The following is a 21,349-nucleotide window of genomic DNA, read 5'->3' as shown; positions in this document are numbered from 1 at the left end:
AATGCGTTGCAACATTTTCAAGTGTTTAATGTCATGGTAATATCATAGTATTGGAGTTTGGGTAGTCGCAATTTACTGGGTTATTCAGTTTTCAGTGTTTCTTGAGCAATCCTTCATTTTACATTACAATTGCATTTATTCATTGTGAAAAACTTTATATGTGCGTGGTTCATTAGCTTCCTTCTAATGGCCAATTCACATGAACGAACAGATAAGTTCGATGCGCGCTTTTGCATGAGTACGTTTACATAAAAAGTTTTCGACGCGAATCTTAGCGAAATGTTGGGCAACATTTCACGCCAAGCAACAGTCGCCCTTTTTATGAGAGGGCAACACTGAAAGCTAAGTGTTCTCTGTGGCATAGATATCTTTTCTATGCTGTCACGTAAGGCCTTTGAGGTTTTGGCAACCCTTAAAAAAATTTGGCATTTCGGTAAACAGCTGTTTTACAATCGATTACTTGGGAAGTTGTTTAATATAGGTTTAACACTGTATCGCCGCATAAAAATTTATATAAAAATGATATATATAAAATAAACATGTTTAAACGAGTATTTACTATATCATATAAGTTGTGTACTTTTCGTCTTAGACGTGGGTAAGTAGTGAGTCAATAGGAAACCGTTTCGCCGCTACAAGATTTTCGTTTTCTTTAGTGAAGGTTTTCAATTTCAAACGTCACATGGACGACAATGTAGCAACTTTAGTGATGTCGGTGACAAGATTGAAGATTTCTACAATATTCCAGTTGAACGTATCAGGAATTTCAGTATAATCGCGCATGTCGATCATGGGAAAAGTACTTTAGCAGATCGGCTATTGGAATTAACCGGTGCGATAGCCCTGAATTCAGGAGCACAAGTTTTAGACAGTTTACAAGTTGAACGGGAGCGAGGAATCACTGTTAAAGCACAGACCGCTTCAATTTTCCACACATATAAGAATGAAAAATATTTATTAAATTTGATCGATACGCCAGGTCATGTGGATTTCGCAAATGAGGTTAAACATTCAACTTTTTAGATTAAAGGACCATTCTTATATTCACTTTTGGGGAACATTTATTAGGTTTCGAGATCTCTGGCTGCATGCGATGGTGTTATATTACTGGTTGATGCTTGCCATGGAGTACAAGCTCAGACTGTAGCCAACTATTATTTAGCGAAAATCCGTAACTTGGTTATAATTCCAGTGCTAAACAAAATAGACATTAAACATGCTAATCCGGAACGTGTGTGCAAAGACTTGTATAATTTATTTGGAATCGATTCTAACAACGTACTAAAGGTAAGATATAAGGGTATTAGCAAAATATATTAAAACTTAATTGTTAATGTTCAAGATTTCCGCAAAATTAGGAACCGGTATTCCTGCAGTTCTCGACAGAGTCATTGAACAAATTACACCACCACAAGTAGATCGCAATCCTCCATTTCGCGCTTTAATATTTGATAGCAGGTTCGACAAATATCGTGGTGCTTTAAATTTAATTTATGTACTGAACGGGTCACTAAAAGTGGGGCATGAAATCCAATCGATGATTACAAAAAAGTCATACCCGGTTAAAGGCATAACCATATTGCGTCCGAAGGAGGATCCAATCGAAACAATGTGAGTACGCTTGTACGAATATGGTTATAAAATTTCCATACTTGACTATTTGAAAAAGTACTTCAAATGTAATGATACGCTACTGATATGATTTTTTTTTAATGGAATTAATATTTTAATATTAACACGCAGCTCCGCTGGACAAGTAGGCTTAATTGCCTGTAATATGAGGAACAGCAAAGAGTCTGTTATTGGAGACACAATTCATCTAAAAAATGAAAGTGTTAAAGCTGCAATTAGGTTTAAGCCGCAGCAACCAATGGTATTTGCAGGCGTTTATCCCGCCGACCAATCCAAGCATGTGGCTTTACGCGGCGCCATTGAAAAACTGGTTTTAAATGATTCGGCGGTCACAGTAAAGGTCGATTCCAGTCCAGCCTTGGGTCAAGGATGGCGCTTAGGTTTTCTCGGCTTACTTCACATGGAGGTATTTTGTCAACGGTTAGAACAAGAATATGGAACGGAACCAATTATTACTGCACCATCCGTTACATACCGAATCATTTTAAAGAACCCGAGAATGATAAAGCAAATGGGAAAAGAGTGTTTGGAACTTTCAAATGCTGGACTATTTCCAGAACCTTTCAATGTTAAGGAATACTACGAACCACTGGTGAAAGGTATTTATGTATTTTCTATTTTTCCCTAAGCGTTGTATGTAATTCGATTACAACTCTTTACTATACTTATATTATTATTATACAATATATTATATTATTATTATTATATTTTGTCCATCTCTTATTATTACTGTATTAAATATTTCAAAGTGATAATTGACTGCGACCAATTTACTTCAAGTTTTTAATTATATTTTCAGGAACCATAATAACCCCCACTGAATATCTTGGTCAAATAATTAGTTTATGTGTGGATCGACGGGGGATACAAGAATCATCAGTCAACATAGATGACGATCGCATTTTAATGAAATACATATTGCCGTTAAGTGAAATCATATTAGATTTTAATGATCATCTGAAGTCCATAAGCTCTGGCTATGCTAGTTTCAATTACGAAGATCACGGATATCATCTAACCAATATTGTTCGATTGGATATTCACCTGAATGGTCGCCCTGTTGAAGAGTTTTGTCGCATTGTGCATGTTTCCAAAGCAACAACTATCGCCCGAGAAATGGTAGCAAAATTGCAGGAGCTTATACCAAGGCAGATGGTGCAAATCGCCATACAAGCCTGTGTGGGAGAAAAAGTGCTGGCGCGAGAGACTATAAAAGCTTACAGGAAAGACGTTACTGCCAAGCTAGTGAGTACATATAACTAAAATATATTATAGTAACTAATCTTATTAAATTATTCTTATTTTCACAGTATGGAGGCGATGTTACCCGACGCATGAAGCTTTTAAAACAACAAGCGGAGGGTAAAAAGAAAATGAGAATGTTTGCCAATATCCGTGTACCACATGAGACTTTTATAAAGGTGTTGAAGCGGTAGTGAATGAAAATCCAAATAATCTGCATAGAAATTATATAATGGATACTATTTTCTGGTGGGTAGTAATTTGAAGAGTTTTACCAATATTTTATTTATTTTAAAGTTTTACATGGCTTTCACGGCTTCAAACAAAACATTTTTTTATTATCTTATTAAATTCTATAACATCTCTAGAATATTGTCCTAAATTCTCAAGTCACTTAAACGCGTTTTTCTCGTAATTTGAAGAGTTTTACCAATATTTTATTCATTTTAAGGGGTTACATGGCTTTCACGGCTTCAAACAAAACATTTTTTTTTATTATCTTATTAAATTCTATTGCATCTCTAGAATATTGTCCTAAATTCTCAAGTCACTCAAACGCGTTTTTCTCGAAATTGTGTTCTCAAAGTCGATTGTCAAAATTTCTGGCGAACTACTCGACCGGTCAATTTTACACAGGTCTTCGAGATATAACTTACAAGGTCTTGACAAAGGTTTACTTTTGTTCAATTATAACTACTTAAAAAAAAACATCGAGACATTTTCACTTCTGTTTGTTTTCCATGCGTCCTAGTTTATGATCTTAATTAAAGCACGTATTTTTTTCTTTTTTACTTTTGATGATCTAGTAAGAAGTTCTGCTGTCAACGCAGAGGCACCTTTTTTCCGAGGGATTTACGAAAATAACGTCGTAATGGCCAAGTTTTGAATATTTTTCTTTAAAAATTTCATAAAATGTTTGTAAAATATGTATCTTAGAAATTATAAAAAGTTTGAATAAAATATTATATTTTTTACATAAAAAAAATATTGAAAATATGCCGTTTTTGCTCATGTAGCCCCTAAGGTATTATCGTAATGATGTCGTTTTTGTTTATTTAGTTCTGTCAAGGTCGTTGTGTTTAACTACATCTTCTATATAATTAATACAATTAACCTTGCTAAATTAGGTAGATTACATGACACATGAGTGTTAAGTGTAGCGATTGTTAAAGCCCTAATCAGGAATTTAAATGTGTTGATCGAGGTCATTTAAAGGTGGATTGAAAAGATATGTAGGTGTTTAGAAGGGAAAAAGCAGGAGTAAGATTTAACTAAAGCAGTGATAGCCTGGGCTATACATTTGTTCTCTTTCTCTGTCTTAATTTATGAGCATATGAAAATGTGTTTTCGTGTTTTTTTTGTTTTGATTAAAAAATAATTATTTTGAAGTTGAAATACATTTCATAGCGTTATTATAGAAATATTGAAATTGAATTACATTTTAATTGACAATAATATTTAGTGAAGTATCTATTGTATATATTAAAACATCGCCTTAATAACCTAATGGTAAAGTTAATGTTCAAAGCATTTTTATTTCATGTCGTACAAATATACACTAGCTGTTATCACTAGTACGAAAAAGAAACATCAGGCAGCTTCTTCAATAAAATATATTACCATGTACATACACATATATATATTCTATATATAGTCAAACATTTATGAAAACGTTCTTTAACAGTGCGATAAGCCATCTTTTTATCAATTTTCATGTATTGTCACAGCTGTTGCAGGCATTCTCTTTCTATTTGTGTGTTTTTGTCATTGTTAAAATTGGGTTTAAATTTAAACCAGAATTTTACAGAAATAAATAAAATATGTATAATGTAACTACAAAACAATACAATCTATCTCACACACACTTTCATGCAGAAATGATTTCACACATAGCCAAAATCAAATTTCCACTCACACTAGAACCCAATAACTTTGGTATTGGAGAGCAGAAGAGACTTTCGTGCCTCAGTTTCGGACGTGGCGCTCTTTGTTCAATGACAAATACTAACTGACCGTTTGTTTACAATTTTGGTGAATGCACCAATACTCTGTTGTTGTGCAAAACAGCTGGTGGAGCTTTTTATTTGTTGACGTCTCATGAGGGCACCAACACCACGATAAATGTATAGAGAGATTCATTAAAAATATAACAAAGCAAAATTATTACCTCCATTATTATTGTACTTTTAATTAATAACAATAATCTTATAAGTTAACATAAGTCTAAAAGAATTTCACTATTTTATTTTAATTTATAACTTTTGCGCTAATCTAAGTATCAAAATATATATTTCAACAAAAGAAATCGGAGGGCAGAAAATCTTTGCACACACCAATATCAACACATAAATCCCTGACTTATACATTTGCATGAACCAACACACGCAAAAAATGTGTGCAAGCTTGAGTAGAATGAACAACCAAACAGAGGATAGATAATAAAGCGATGAAAGCAAGAAACAAGCTTTTAAATTGTGCCCACCAACAGCACCCTATAAACGGCGATGACTTTAATTGAGACACATAATATTTAGATTTTTAAGATGAGGGTGTATCACGCCAAATTAAAGCAGCTCTTCTTTTGTAAGCGAGTGACACGAACACAGTGTCAAGTGTCCAACAAGTAAATACATAATTTGTTTAGAATTTTTTAACTAGTATATTCACTTCGATTTTAGAATATAATATTAAAAAGTTTTTCCATCCAGTAAATGGATACCAATTTTAATTTATAAATACCCAAGAGATTTAACAAGTTTTAAATCGTTCACATTTTGATAGCGCTCTTTCGAATCAAAGAGTTTTGTAGCTATTAAATTACAATTGCGGCTAGTTTTGCCAGGTTCAGGTAAGTTGTTATGGAAGAAACGTTTTCAAATGTTTCAGTTATTGCAACAACAAAACAAACAATAGTTTAGATATCGCTTAATATTGAACGCCTACAGGCGATTAGCACATGTGTGTGATTACTCAGTTAAACGGCCATGTAGTGCACTTCTGAATTCGGTGTGCCTAATATGCTTTTATCTTTTTCTCCTTCGGTTCAGTCGTTTTGTTTACTTGGTTCGTTTCTGTTCTCTTCGCTGTGATGTGAAACGTACATGACGAGTAAGCATTTTTGATCCGTTGATATCGCAACTAGTCGGTCCCATACGTACGCCTGCAGTGTAGCTTTGTTTGGGACAGTTTGGATCAAATCAAGTTTTGTTGATGTGGGTACCTATAAATAAACAATTTACATTTTTTAAATTATCAACTCGGTTTGCAGTAAACAAATAATTTTAAAATAATAAACTTTTCGTAAAACCCCAGCGGGTGTCATTATTTGAAAGCACAATGAAAAATCGAAAGTTATAGTGTTTAGCAAGTCTAAATGCACAGCTGATCTGTTTTCAGTAGCATCAAAACCGTTTAATCACATAAAAATTAAATTAACTCAGGAAGTTTACTCCTTAATTTAGTTAATTCCGGAAGGGTTCATTCAGGTTTGTAGAAAGCAAAGTGCAGTTACTCTTGTGTTGAATATCGAAGTAAATGTTTAATCTTCATTAAAAGCTAACGCACACTTATATAATACAAGTATACACACATATTTATATACAAATATATGTGTGTTTGTAAAGACCTTTCACACATGTGTGCATGTATGTACATATGTATGTATTTACATATTATATATTGCAAAATTGTACACAATCTCAATTGCTACAAATCTTTTTATATATTGTACATTATTAAATTAACCAAATCGTAAACCGCAATCGCTTGTAAAATGAGCTTTTGTTAAGGGGGTCAGTTTGGTCGAACTATTTACCAACAAAAATTAAATATTTTTACTGATATGTTCGAAAATGCGAATTTGAACAATATTTATTTGTTTTTTGTTTTTTTTGAATGAATTGCAAGTGCACACTTACACTGCTGACAATAAGCAGGCAAGCACCAATACAGTGACAAAAATGTGTATGCGTGCACTTGTACAATGACGTTAATAAGAGAATTGTTTGGTGTATAGAGTGTATTCGTTGAATAACAAAACGAGAAATTCACCTACATTTATGCAAACATATCATTAGGCACCTGTGTATGGATGTACATATGTATTTGTATTCATAAGTTTGAGGTTATTATGAAATTAATCGTTATTAATTTACCAGACGAAGTAATTTTCTCAAAAGGTCAGTGTTCCTTTACAAGGATTACTCATGACAAAATTGTATGCAGTGCTCTATAAAGTAAATTTCATAAAACAAAAAATAAGTGTGATATGCATACATATACATATGTATGTTATATCTATACAGTATCTGGTGCTGATATCTGTTATTTCTAGTAATAAGTAAGTCTACGCCTATGATAACTTAAAATGATAGAGACAAGATTGTGACATGCAACGTCATAAAAGAAAGAATGAGAAGAGGCAACGTAGGCAAACTGTCAAGTTTGCATGCAAATTTTAAATAAACGCGCAAAGATTTTTGTAAAATCTGGAAATAAAGTCTAGTTATTAGTTGATAATGAAAAGCTTTCAGTGAAACGAATAGAAGATTGTAGGGGGGAATATTTGAATCATATACAAATAACTGCATTTAACGTATAGTCGAAATAATTGCTTATTAAGTAGGTGATAAAGCGACGTGTTGTGATAACGATGTTTCCAACAAAAGATTATTTTCTTGTTATTAAATATATTCATACATTAATAATAGTTTCTGTGAAATTAAAATTTAAATAATTAATCAAATTTATTTTCATTTTTATGTTAGTATATCATTCTTTCTTTGATTTTTTTCTCAATATTATTCCCTTTTATAACGTCATTTCCCGTCAAACGCGAACCAAAAAAAATAACGGAGGGAAATTTTCTTACCTATTAAATATTGCTAAGGTTATCGCCTATTTGACTGGGTTTCGGATCTATTTTAATGTAATCTTTCTCAAACTTATCAAATCGTATTTCACTGAGGGCATTTCCATCATCATCAAACATTACTCACATACTCAAGACAAAGGGATCCGAAGGTCCTCTTATTATACAAGTATTGCAACTCAAACACGAACATACATTTTTGAATTAAGTTGAATATAATTTTCTAATTATTTGGTCGGTCTCCTCTATCCATTTCTTTCAGAGATTTTCAAAAGTTTCCATTTATGAGGAGTGTCCAGTATTCCGCGTGGTAGCCACGTACTCATCGTATAAGGCTGTAGCTACTGTCATAAGACCCTAGTTAAAGAAATTAAAAGTTTAAAAAAAAGTAAGTTTTCAAAAGAGTAAAGTGAAATAGCACACGAGAAATAAAGGAACTTTCTCACTAGTAGAATGCCTATGGGATACAATGAATAGGGTGGAGCGAAAAAAATTTTTATTTTTATTTTTGCTTAGCCTGAGGGTAAAATTTGTAGATTATGAAAAACGGAAATTTTTGGAAAAACAAATTTTTTTTAACATCTAGAGGCGGCCCACTCACTTTTAAAGTAAATTTCGAGTTAAAATTTAAACTCTTTACATTTTTATGAAAAATTTCGAATTTGACGGTTTTTGACTCACAATTTATTTTAACGCTTAAGGAAAGCATGTTGTCGTTTAAGATTTTTTTTAAAACTTCAATAATGACCACAAATTTTTTTTTAAGCTGATAACTTTTAATTGACCAGAAAGAGGACTCTTCACAGCTTCTAGAACATTAATGAAGTATTTTTTACGAAATTAAAATTTTAACTCTGAATTTACTTTAAAATTGAGTTTTTTTTCCAAAAATTTTCTTTTTTTTATATTCTACAAATTTTACCAAAAAAAAATTTCTTTTCGCTCCACCCTAATAATGAATTTGGAATTTTTTTCCATTGACTTTCATTCAATCGTAAAATGTATTGCGGTTATTTCCAACTATTAAATATGGTTCACCTTCACCGCTTTGTCGTTATATGGCTACATTTTTGAACATAAAGTATATGTAATACTAGCAGGATATAAAGTGCAAATTTCATTGAACTTTATGTAATTTTTTAAAAAATATTTTGTAAATATAATTCTTCTTTGTTTAATACTTTGTTTTCGTCGGGAAGTCTTTGACCAGCGGCCATCTGAACTTCCGCCTTTTATCTCCCTTATCTTTATCTATTTTCATATAATCCCATCTTAAATAATCAGCAACAACATTTGATCAAATGCATTCATGTACATATATACAAATACTTACATATTTAGATATACAAATAAAAATTGATATGTAAAATTGAAATAACTAACTCGTTTTAATGATCGAGTCAACATTTTGTATAACTAAAGCTTTTTTCTTGGCAAGTAAATCGAATTTTCCTGACCGTGAACAGACAACTAACAATAACAAACATTATAATCTGTGTGTGTTTTTTAATGCCATCCCTCCGGCAGAGATCTGCCGAGTACGAAATACATACATATCTGCATGGACGACCTCAAACAAGAAGCCAACAAACCATCCCTATAGTCAACTTGCCGACCCACCAACCTACCAACCGACCGACACAGCAACCAGAAAGCTAGTACAGTTGTATACAATGTAAGATACGACTACTACAAGTACCCATGACCTTGAAATTTTCACCGATACAGTTAAAAAGGAAAACAATAAAAACATTAAAATGCACTGGCAACTGGCAAGAACCTTGCTCCCCAAAGCAATAGCAATAGAAACAAATCATTAGAAAGCTCCCAAACTAAGAGACACGAATTCTCTTTCGCACCTTTGCAAAGCAATACACTACTCTTTATATCTCTATGGTTACATAGGGTTTCGTCGAACTATCCTCTCTTCGGTCATCAGCAGCAGAATCGCTTCGCGACACTTATTACGGAAACTTTTCACATAATCAAAACAATGTTTGCTGTTACCAAAAGACAATATTTCAGTCCATCTTTTGACATAATACGAAGTGAAGAAACTGGTACAAATGCTACCGGAATCCAATCCTAAAAAATTAAGTGAAGTAAAGGGAGTTTGTTTAAAAAAAATGTATCGAAAACATCAACGAAAAAACGATCGCAAACACTATCAGCTGATTTAAGCATAGCATAGCTATACATACATACATATGTACACAAAAAAGAGCTTTCACATAAATTGAACACATCCACTTTGTGTAAAAAAATTATTTAATTATGAATACATATAAATATTTTCAACTGAACCCTTCCTATATGATTTTATATAAAATAAAATAAAAGTAAATATTATGGTCTACAAGCATTGCTGAAAGTACAGCACATCACACTATAAAATGACTTGAAATGCACTTGATAAATAAGTTTGAAGGCAGATTTGATAATAGTCGGTTTTTTCATAATTCATCCATTACACAATAGTTAAATACATATAAAATATACAAGTATGTATTAGGGGAAAACCCGCGAAATCCGGACTGGAATGAGCGAATAGTAACCAACCGAAAAACTACTATGTGAGAATTGAGAAGAGTTGGCCAGAAGTATGGGAAAGTATAATACTTAAGTAAACAAGTAAGGAAGTTCTAAGTTCGGATGTAACCGAATATTTTATACTCTCGCAACTTGCAAGGACCAAAGCCTGGGAAATGACTTCAGCTGTTGGCAAAATTTTATATTAAAGGAAGTATTGATCCGATTCTACCCATTTTTGACACAAAACATACTATTATCAAGAGTTTCATTTATTTATTTTATAATATGAATTTCAATTATATATCTCACACCTTGATTGATATTTTCGGTAAAAAGTCAACTATAGGCACTGGGGTCCACATATTTAGTACCAATTGGCTTGAACAGTTTTGGTTCGACTTAGCCAATTTTTAGTCACAAGGTGACATACTTTCTTTAAACGCATTATTCACGCAAAGTTTTACCCCGATATAATCATTGTTGCTTGATTTTCATAGTGGAAAGTGAAAGCATCAAATAGAATCTAAAATTGTGTTATATGGGAAGTAGGCGTGTTTGTAATTCGATTTCGCTCATTTTCGCACAATAACATAGAAATATAAGAAGAATGTACCGAATTTGATTGAAATCGGCTAAGCATATCGAAAGATATGATGTCTATAAAGACATCTCAAACCATCCCAGGGATAAAATTTAATGTCTCTGGCGGTCTGGTCTTGATTTATCGCGCTTTTAGTAGTTTTTAACAGTACCGTTATATGGGGAGTGGGCGGGGTTGTCACCCGATTTTACCCATTTTCACACTGTCGATAGGGGGGCTAAAAACATTTGTTCCCAGTGAATTTTCTTAGTATAGCTTTCGCGGTGTAGGGGTATGCACATTAAACATATTAGGGGGCGCCCACTTTTAAAAAATAACAGTCTAGTATGTTATTGTGGAGCTTAGTTATGGCAATTTATTTGTTTTTGATTAATGGCGCTTTGTGGGCGTGGTAGTGGTCCGATTACGCCCAAGTTTCATAAAGATATCTCAATTTTTACTCAAGTTACAGCTTGCATGGACGGACGGACAGACAGTCACCCGGATTTCAACTCGTCTCTTCATCCTGATCATTTATACATACATAATCCTATATCGAACTCGATTAGTTTTAGGTGATACATACCATTACATGAACATAACTATTATACTCTGTAGCAACAGTTTGCGCAGCTTCTTCACCTGTCTTGTTCCTCTCCAACTCAGTCTAAACGTTCTTTAAAATAGAATTCATCCTTACTGTCTATCGAATGATAATAACAAGCCGTTAAACCAGCGTTGAAAACGCAAGATAAGAAATGCATAATTTTCTCTCACAAAATTGACTACACTGCGATTATTCAATGTTAACAAAAGGTAAAGAATTATGAATAAACCGTGACTTCAAATGATCTCAACAGATTTAAATTTTCCAAAAAAACACAGACATCTCCGATGTGTTGGCATAATTGCTTAAAGTGTGAGCAGTTTGGGGCGAAACAAAAGAGTTGCAGTTAGCCCTTGACCTTAGCTCTTGAATTGACACAGTAACAACAATCGATCACAGATTTTGAAGCAAACAAATGTTTATGGCTCATCAACAATCCGATATAATTGTGGGCGACATTTTGTCAGCTCAGCTCCGTTCAAATATTTTATTGATAAAGCCAATGTATTTTTTACGCCAGCGTTTATTCTTTCCTATTTGTCACATTCAGACGCACTTACTTACATGTTTGTTGTGCACAACACTTATATATGCATATGTATGTGTGTATGAGGATTTGAGCTCAAGTATGATACGTTTAAGAGTACATTTCTGGAAAGCTTTTCCATTTGCTAATGTATTCTAACAACACAAATATGCACGTAATAAGTAATAATCCCAACAACAATGTTGTAGCAATCAAGTTCAAGCATAAAGTACAGCAACAACACCTTTGAATAGCCACAATATTTATATTTAACAATATCCATGTGTGCGTTTAGAGGGAGACTCGACTGATGTACCCCACTCATACAGAGGTGTCGATGTGTGTGTATGTGAGACAGTGTGTGTGTGGAGAGCCACTGAAATCGTTTCGCGCTGGCTGATTGGGGCTAGTTGCGTACAGCGTCAGACCGTACACGTAGCGCATTGGAGAGGCGACAGCAGCAGCAGCAACAACGGCCCAGCCCGCCACTGACACCACCATCGTTCACTACAAACTCAAAGTAAGAAGTCAACTTAATTACTGAGTAAAAACTGAAAGTGAAAATTCTCGAAATCGCAGCATCGAAAATGTGCAATGTTTCGAAATAAATTAAATGAATTACAATTGAAAGCATTCCAACACTTATGAAAATCGAAAGCGGTGAGATTGTGCTCAGCAAAAATTGGCGATAATTTTCCACACAGCTTTTGTGGCCGAAGTGCGTCTTTTTTATTTGCGTTTGCTTGTTGTCAATGGTGTATGGACTGTGTGTAAATATTTAAATTTTATTTTGACTATCGAAATTCAGAGTTCGACCTCGACAGTGTTAGTGAAACGTATTGTTACGTAGATTTTCGTTTAATTCCATGCATTTCTATAATGTTTCATATCATACGTACACATGCATTTGCGTGTATATTGCTGTGACAAATAATTTCATAAAAAAATGTTTGATCAAAAATTGATGTGAAGGAGTAATTTTCATTCTGCATATTTGGTTTTGTTTTTGAACAATTGATACGGAATTATAATAAAATTTCATAAAAATTCGCAACACAAAAAGCTACAAATTGTTCACCTGTGTCGCCACCATCTCTTTACTTTGCAAGTATAGGTATGTTATTAAAATTAAAGCTTGCGAATTGTGTGTGAGGAGTGGATAACAGTGTATAGGTGTACGTCCATATACCATATATATGTATATGCATGTATGTATATGATCCAAATATATATATATAAAATCAAATGTGAATATGTAGGAATAAATTAAAAGCTGGCAATGTTTGTAAACAAGATCTTTGCAATTATTCTCTTATATCTTCCCGTGGCGTTGCCATCAATGCGCTCAATTTCGTCTATTGACGTGACACTACCGCTTTGAAAATGCAACACATTGAAAGCGCTCATGAGAGTTTTATTATTTTCATAAAATAATAATTATTTATTTAACAAATTTTGTTAAACTCAACTATTCGATATTGAGTATTACATTTAATACTTGTAGGTTATGTAGCTGCTCTTCGGAATATTCCATAACCCAAGTATTGATTCATACTTATGAGCCTAGACAATGTTTTAGGAATTTGGACTGGTAAAGAGTGGTAACAGCTTATATGTTAGCATATGAGGGGGCGTTGAGAAACACAACGATAAATACCCGCGAAGAAAATTTTATTCGAATTTAATTATGTTTCGATGTTTTTTCGAGGAATTTTAGAGCACTAAAAGTGGGATGAAATGAATGATTGTTTTAAACCCTTTTTACATACATACATAGATATCTACTTCATTTTCTAGGCAATGTATTTTCAAAAATATTTATGATAATATACTATATTTATTTATATTGTCCATATAGACAAGTTAGGCAATTTCATAGGATGCAAGAAATTTTGGGCGGCATTTTTCGCAAATTTTCTTTATTTTATTTTATTTAAGGCTTACCAACATTATCAATTGAAAATAAAGTGGCACAAACTCTTAACAATAAAATAGTTGTGTCTTATATTTCCAAATTAAAGGCACGAAATTATTTAAATAATTATGTTACACCTTTGGAATATGAATGTTTTTTTATTTTTTTTTTATAAATTGACCTGAATAATTTTCAAAAATTATAAAATTTGTTGTTAAGGCAAAATAGGCTTAGAAGAGGCGGAGAATTTGTCATTTGCCTAGGGCGATAAAATGTTTTGGGCCGCCCTTATATTGTACAATATATTTTTTTCTATTTAATAAACTTACTAGTGCACTGTAGTAAAATAGAAAAAATATTAGTATATATGTATGTATGTATATACTTATGTTTATGCATTAGATTTGGGCGTAGAGCTAACAGTTTAGTTCCAATGTTAGTCATACCGAATTCATTTTTATATTCCGATCCCAGTCATACCGACATTTTTCAAAAATTTCTCCATATCTATCGCTCAATAAACTAATGAAATATTTTGCTTTATTGACCTTGGGAGTATTTTATCGTATATATATAAATACTTCAATTTATGTATATTGTTGCAACCCTTCTTAACACACAAATATATGTGATTTTTGTATAATGAAAACAAACATCAACCTGATGAACTCGCTCATGATACTAATACTCTTGTAAAAAAAAATTTCAATTTAAAAAACAAAATATTTAATTACTAATTTTTAAGTTTTTAAATTAAAACCCCGAGTTGTATAAAATTTTTATTAATACTTTATATTTCGTCTATTTAATATATGCATATATATTTAATTGTTTTTTATTAAAAAAGTGACCAATTATATATAATACGGTAAAAATGCCTATATACTTAACGTGACCATACGTCCGGATTTGGGCGGGACAGTCCCAATTTGAAGCTGTCTGTCCCACTGTCCTCTAAGAGACTGTAAATGTCCCGCTTTCGCCAAAACTACAAACTAAATCTTCCAGTTTTTTTTAGAAACGTCTCATAACGACAACTCTGTAACCACAGCTGATCATGTCAGCTTTGCCAATATTACAATTTGTCAACTTTGCCAAAAAACAATTAATTAAAATTAATTCGTGAGCATTATATTGAAAAAAAATGCCTAAACGCAAGTGTACTATTAATATAACTTTGCAAAATAAGTGCCCTTTTATAAAACAAAGAAGTGGGTCAGCCGTTGTTACGTGCGAAAAGTGTTGTGGTGATTTTAATATTGGACTTGGCGGCGGTTGCGATTTTAAGAAACATTTACGCTCTGAAAGACACAGGCGTTCTGAGCAAGCTGCCGCTTTAAGTTCGTCAGTGCAACATTTTTTAAAAGAAACGATTTGCCGTTTTCGAAAGATTTAGATATACTTAGCTGCTGCAGAGAGTGCCTGGGCATACCACACGGTGCAAGAAAACCATAGTGTTCGTTCGAATGATTGTGCCACAAACCTAATTCAGACTTGCTTCGAGCAAAAATTTAGATATGCCCGTACGAAATCACAGACCATAATTGTAAATGTGTTGGCGCCTATGGCAATGGAGGAGCTAAAAGAGCAGCTGCGCGATGCCCACTTCATATCTTTATCAACAGATGCTTCCAACTATGGATCAATAAAATTATTTCCCGTTGTAGTAAGGTACTTTTTTGCACAGAGGTAAAAATTTTAGAATTTCGAGAACTGCCAAGAGAAACATCTGATTTAATTATCAACTATTTGATGGAAGTATTATGTGCTAATGATTTGGTCAAGAAAATTGTTGCATTTTGTGGGGACAATACGAATTGCAATTTTGGAGGAAAGAATAGAAAAGGGGCTAATAATGTCTTCGCAAAACTGAACCAAAGGGTGGGAAGGCAGCTCATTGGAATCGGATGTGCAGCTCATGTAGTTCACAACGCTATAAAAACAGCCGCAGATTGTCTTCCTGTTGATTTTGACTGCATCATTGTAAAAATCTATTCATTCTTCTATATCTACAGTAGAGCCTATATCTACAGTAGAAGCCCTGAAAGAGATTTGTGATTCCAGTGATACAGAATATAAGAAGCTGTTGGGTTACAGTAAAACAAGATAGCAGGCATTAATGCATTTTAAAGATGTTCTGAGTTGTGGTTATATTTTTTACACGCACAGGCAGCTTCTTTCAATGACGTTATTTTAAAAATCGAGGGGCAAAAGGTGTCAGCGACAGAGTCTGCAAATGAAATTAGCCGTCTACGAGAAAACTTAGCACTTAAAGCAGACTTAATTTTTCTTTCTCTGACAGTTCATAATCTGCTAGCAAATTAAACGAAAACGGCGTTGTTGTAGATGTGAAAGATATAAAAAGCGTTGCTGTCGAATTTTATAAGACAAGTAAATAACATTTAGAACAATGGTGTCAGTACAACAAACAGTTAGTGGTGTTTAAGTGGTCAAATTTGACAAAAGTGCCTTCTTGGTCAGAAGTACAAAACGTTAAAGACTTGCTTATTGTCCAAGGTTTTATTAACATCAACCAAGATACGGCAGTGTTCACGAATTTTCGCTTATTACCAGCTATGTTACAGATGAAAAGATCAGAAGCTGGAACGATGGCAATGTTGCTACTGAAGACCGTTGGATGGAATTGTTCAAACACTTTCTTGCTAACAATATCAACTGCACAAATTTTCGCATAAATATTGAGTATGTTCTTTGTATGCCTGGAAGTAATGCACCTGTCGAAAGAGAATTGTCCCTAATGAATAAAATATGGAATAGCGAAAAAACTCAGACAAGTTTCAAAACTTTGAAAGCCATTTTGATTACTAAGACTAATATCGAAAAATCATGCAATTAGCTAAATTCCTACTTGAAAACTAAACCTGATATTTTCAAACTGATTTGCTCCACTGACAAATATAAAACAACTACATAGACTTGAGATAAATTCAAAAATGGAATAATAACGTAGTACAATAAATGTAGACCTCTTGTTTGCTAAGCATTAATACTACTACATAATTACTATGTACAAATATGTTGTACTGTTATCATATTGCTCTTGTACAAAGTAAGTCAATTTTTTATTCTATTTCTATCGTCTTAATTTTTTTAATAATAAGTTAAAAAATACCAAGCATTTTTTATTCACACAGCGTCCCGACTTGAGGAAAAAAATAAATAGTCACATTATATATACTGCATATTAGGTACATATATAAAAAAATTAATTTTTTTTATAATTTATTAATAAGTAAATGTTTTGTATTACAATATTTGCATTGGGAATTGTTTGCCCAAAACTAAATCGATTATAATTTTGAATTTGTTAAGCAAGGAAATAAAGGAAATATGTGGAATATAATAATACAATGGGTTTGAATGTAATTTCGGTTACAAAAAAGATTCTCTTGATTTGAAAAAAAAAATTTTGACAGTTGCTGCGCTACTATTGAAAGCCGCTATGAATGAGAGCAAATTTCGAATGTTTCCTCCGCTAACGGAATACGCTATTTTATTTTCTTTAATTTTATAATATTTTAAGAATTCTTGTTAATTTACTTACATTTTTTCATTTAAATACAGGTCGTTATGAGTTTAAGTTTTCTTACAAATAATCACAACACTAAAAAAACAACATGATCAACAGCGCAAACACAGTTGACTTTAATGTAATAAACCATGGTAAAGTTATACTTCCACACAGTTTAGTGCCATTGGACAAATGCAAACTAGTACACACTTCGAAAATACCTCAAAGTGACGGCGAAAGATTTACTACGTCATATGCAATACAAACCTCTATTAATCCCTACACTTACACCGTCGATAATAAGCCCAGAGGTGATATTCAAAGTGCCGAGACCAAAGACATTCACATGCAGTCGCAACGTGTACATGTCCAGCATCTGCAAACACATCCCAACAATCAATGGATTTATGATAAATATCACAACTTAAACACTGAAAGAGAGCGGACTACGCCAAATTGTATAACTAAAATAAATCACAATAATAACGTAATTAGAAAAGAAAGTGCCTTTAGTTTAAATAGCAGCAGCAAGTGCAGCGTCAGCAAAAACTATATTAATAATAATAGCAACAACAACAACAACAGTAATAATAATAATATTAGTAACTTCCCAAATACATTCGAAAATGTAGAATGTGATAAGGACTTAGTCAATGATAGCATGAAAAAGTCAGTTCGCGGAGTCATTGCTCATATGGGTTCAACCGATAGGCGCACGGCGTCCATTTATAGTACTGATTACCAAGAAAATGCCTTTCACCGCATCGAAGATGTGCACAATTATGCCAAGATGGACCGTTATAGCTATTCGAATGAAAGTAGCAATAGCAGTATACATGAGGAGGACAATGAAGACGAAGATGAGGATTTAGATGAGGATGACAACAATGATGATGCCGCAACCAACTACGAACGTTATCTGAGGAAAAGCAAGAATTTAGCGGCAAAGCGAGTGAAATGCTATGAAGATTTTAATATGCAAATCACCAGATTGGAAACGGAGGAGACTGAACTAAATGTTGATGTAGAGACTGTGCACAAAGTGCCGAATGAAACAACTGAAGTGGCGATGCCTAGCACACCAGACCATCATGCGCGCCGACCGATGAATGCTTTCTTGATATTCTGTAAACGCCACAGAGCCATTGTCAAGGAACGGTACAGATCTTTGGAAAATAGGTGAGCATGTGCGCGGCTGATATCTCCTAAACTAACTAATTATTGTACCTATCTTTTAGGGCTATCACCAAGATACTTGGTGACTGGTGGGCTTCCTTAGATGGCACTGATAAGAAATGCTTTACCAATTTGGCACAACAGGTATGCTTACTTTACTCAATGCAATCCCAAATAAATAATAATATAAAAACTTGTTTAGAATAAAGACGCATTTTTTAACGCAAACCCAAATTTCAAATGGTACAAGTTGCCCGCTCCTCCACTACGCACCTTGAACACTCGCCCAGGCAATACAAGCACGGAACCGGAAGACGACATGAAATCTTTGATGAGCGCCGGTGCTGTGCTAGCAAAGTACACGAAGAGCGGCAACAATCACCTTTTTAAACTAGCTGATGAAGCACAAATGGGTGAACTCAGTAATCTGTTTAATGGCGAAACCGACAACAACAACTGCAATGCGAACCAGAATGCATTACAGAAGGCCTTGGGCGAGACATCACAGTTTTTGAATGATTACATGTCACCCACCAGCAGCACAGAGTGCGTGCAATCGAACAAAAATCGCCCCTTAAGTGAGAATAGCTTCTCCAGTAATGGGAGTGAAGATGATATTTTGCCTAAGAAAACATCAAGAGCATGCAAAGGAAAGATCTATCAAGAACTTATTAATTCAGGGCAAATTTCAGCGGTTTCAAAGAAAATGAAAACACCCAAATTACAAAGCAATCTCAACGGTTACGCTCATCACATTGTGACTCCTTCGAGCACTTCTAACCCAACTTCGCTTGATAGCACCAATCATTTCTCGTCCATGTGTACGATGTTAGTGACATCTAGAAATAATATTAAAATAACTGAAACTTCCCCCGGTGAAGGTTTTCAATCAAATAACGATCTGTCAAGTTTCGATTTGGAAGACAAAATTAAGGAATTGCCAGCACTCAGTTTGGATCTTTACTTACAGCGCAAGCGCAATACGAAGAAAAAAAAGAAATTCACATCGAAGAAACGCCATTCAAACAATGCAGTGAACAATAAAAATTCAGGGGCAATAAATATAACACACGCACCAACCGTATCGTGTCCGAACAGAAGTCGGGAAGCACCGTCGCAGCAGGCTGTTGGCAGTCAAAAACGTAAAGCGCGAAAAGAGAGCATCACCAGACGCGACGTCACTGTGATTGAGAATGAAATCGCGTCTGTTATTCCATTGCCTAAGAATTTCAGTACCATAAACGGCTGTTATTACTTCAATGCATCACCAGATGCCGCAATATCAAAATGTCTGCCATTTGGCGAAATCGCAAACTCCACGGCTGCAGCGGGAGCAAACAATCAGCGCACCAACGTCAACATTTTTGGCAATTTATGCAATGATAATTCGTCTACCTCAGACTTACTCATTCTGGCCGAGGTCGCTGCCAATCGCACCGAACTAACAAATTAAACACCAATCGGTTATCACTGTACTATCCACTAACACAACCATATAAGCACCAAAAAGAAATTGTATCTTAAAAATGCAACCAACTTGTTGCATTTTTTCACATATGCTTAGTTTGTAGAAGTAATAAAAATTGTTATTGTTTTCAAAAGTTATATTTAATACTATTAGCATAAAGTCGGAAATAAAATCTTAATTATATTGTATTTTCACAAATTATTGCTCCAGAAGATTTTCTTCGTAATATGATATTATTTTTCTTATTGTTAAAGATGTACGAAGTAATTTTGAGGAACATTACAAAATTGCCGGATAAAAATCCGTAATCGTTCCAGAAACGAAGACCCAACTATCGTGGCAACATCCAGGGAATTATGAGAGGACATAAGTCCTGTTAATTAAGAAAATTAATTTTATTCGACGCAAGTTTTTTTTTTTGTTGTTATTGTTGATAAGCGAACAAATGGAGTACACCTCAACCTTTTTTGAGTGAATACGTTTACGAGAAGTTTCAGTGCTGGTATCGATGTTATCCCGTTGAGAAAATTGTTAAACTTCTCAAGAGAGCCCAATTCTTATACTTACTTAAAATTAGTTTAATTCAAAACGCATCCAAAAACCTTATGAAAACTTCCAATTGCATAACTCAAAAATCTAACGAACAATACCTAGGTTTGTTCAAGTACAATTTTGTACAAGTTTGCATAAAAGTAAACTTCAAGAGAGAATTGCATTACTTATACAAACATATACATATGTATACATGACTCAATTATGTTTGGAAAGTAACTCCCTAAACTTACTAACTGAATGATGACCCGAGACGTAGCAGAAAATAATAAAAAAGGGTATAAAATGTTGATATACACAATATTTTTTGATATCTCAATGATTAGGTTACTTAATGAAAAGTTTCGTCGTATTCCTCACTCGAATTTGGTGAAAACTTTTTATGTTAACCTCTACTCTGTTCTCTTACGATTTTCAGACCAATTTCGAGGTAATATTTACTTATTCTTTTAATGGGTTCCGTAGAAGACACAGAAATATATCTAAGATAGCTTTTAACAAAATCATGAAGTTTCATCATTTCGACTTTAATTCCTTAATATTTCTCAATAATTGCCTAATATACTGGAAATTCAGACATAACTAGTAAGAAAAGGCTTGATTCCGGTGAACACTCTTATATTGTAAGAATGTAAGGATTAAGGATTCTTATATGGCGAGCGATATACATTGTAAGATCAATCGAATTTGGATCGCCCTTTTTGCAGGAATGCAAAC

The 21,349-nt window shown here is 33.6% G+C and overlaps 2 protein-coding genes and 1 long non-coding RNA gene across 8 annotated transcripts; 2 read left to right on the top strand and 1 right to left on the bottom strand.

The window, feature by feature from the left end:
* Positions 1 to 436: 436 nt before the first annotated feature.
* Positions 437 to 8,131, top strand: waw (Translation factor waclaw). Of its 2 annotated transcripts, none has more exons than XM_036371965.2 (8): positions 437 to 598; positions 657 to 1,002; positions 1,069 to 1,287; positions 1,343 to 1,611; positions 1,744 to 2,231; positions 2,432 to 2,877; positions 2,943 to 3,123; positions 8,007 to 8,131. In XM_036371965.2, the coding sequence occupies exons 1-7, from the start codon at positions 540 to 542 to the stop codon at positions 3,066 to 3,068; spliced, it is 1,953 nt and encodes a 650-aa protein (XP_036227858.2). In that variant the 5' UTR covers positions 437 to 539; the 3' UTR covers positions 3,069 to 3,123; positions 8,007 to 8,131. The 2 variants fall into 2 exon arrangements, with proteins under 2 accessions (XP_036227858.2, XP_014093060.2); XM_014237585.3 differs by lacking the exon at positions 8,007 to 8,131 and adding an exon at positions 3,681 to 3,868 and having other exon boundaries at positions 438 to 598.
* Positions 3,680 to 7,347, bottom strand: LOC118682633 (uncharacterized). The gene is made up of 2 exons (XR_011396461.1): positions 6,324 to 7,347; positions 3,680 to 6,094 (listed from the first exon to the last, which is right to left on the bottom strand). It is a non-coding gene; the product is annotated as an uncharacterized lncRNA (long non-coding RNA).
* On the top strand, positions 5,939 to 20,278 carry bbx (bobby sox). 5 transcript variants are annotated; one of them, XM_070109889.1, is made up of 4 exons: positions 5,939 to 6,086; positions 17,490 to 18,615; positions 18,675 to 18,756; positions 18,815 to 20,278. In XM_070109889.1, exons 2-4 carry the CDS (start codon positions 17,543 to 17,545, stop codon positions 20,063 to 20,065), a joined length of 2,406 nt encoding a protein of 801 aa, XP_069965990.1. In that variant the 5' UTR covers positions 5,939 to 6,086; positions 17,490 to 17,542; the 3' UTR covers positions 20,066 to 20,278. The 5 variants fall into 5 exon arrangements, with proteins under 5 accessions (XP_069965990.1, XP_069965991.1, XP_014093057.1 ...); XM_070109890.1 differs by lacking the exon at positions 5,939 to 6,086 and adding an exon at positions 6,127 to 6,359; XM_014237582.3 differs by lacking the exon at positions 5,939 to 6,086 and adding an exon at positions 12,380 to 12,509.
* Positions 20,279 to 21,349: the final 1,071 nt, after the last annotated feature.

Source organism: Bactrocera oleae, chromosome 5 (genome assembly GCF_042242935.1).
Source record: "Bactrocera oleae isolate idBacOlea1 chromosome 5, idBacOlea1, whole genome shotgun sequence".
Taxonomy (NCBI): domain Eukaryota; kingdom Metazoa; phylum Arthropoda; class Insecta; order Diptera; family Tephritidae; genus Bactrocera; species Bactrocera oleae.
This window is presented reverse-complemented; position numbering and strand designations above follow the sequence as displayed.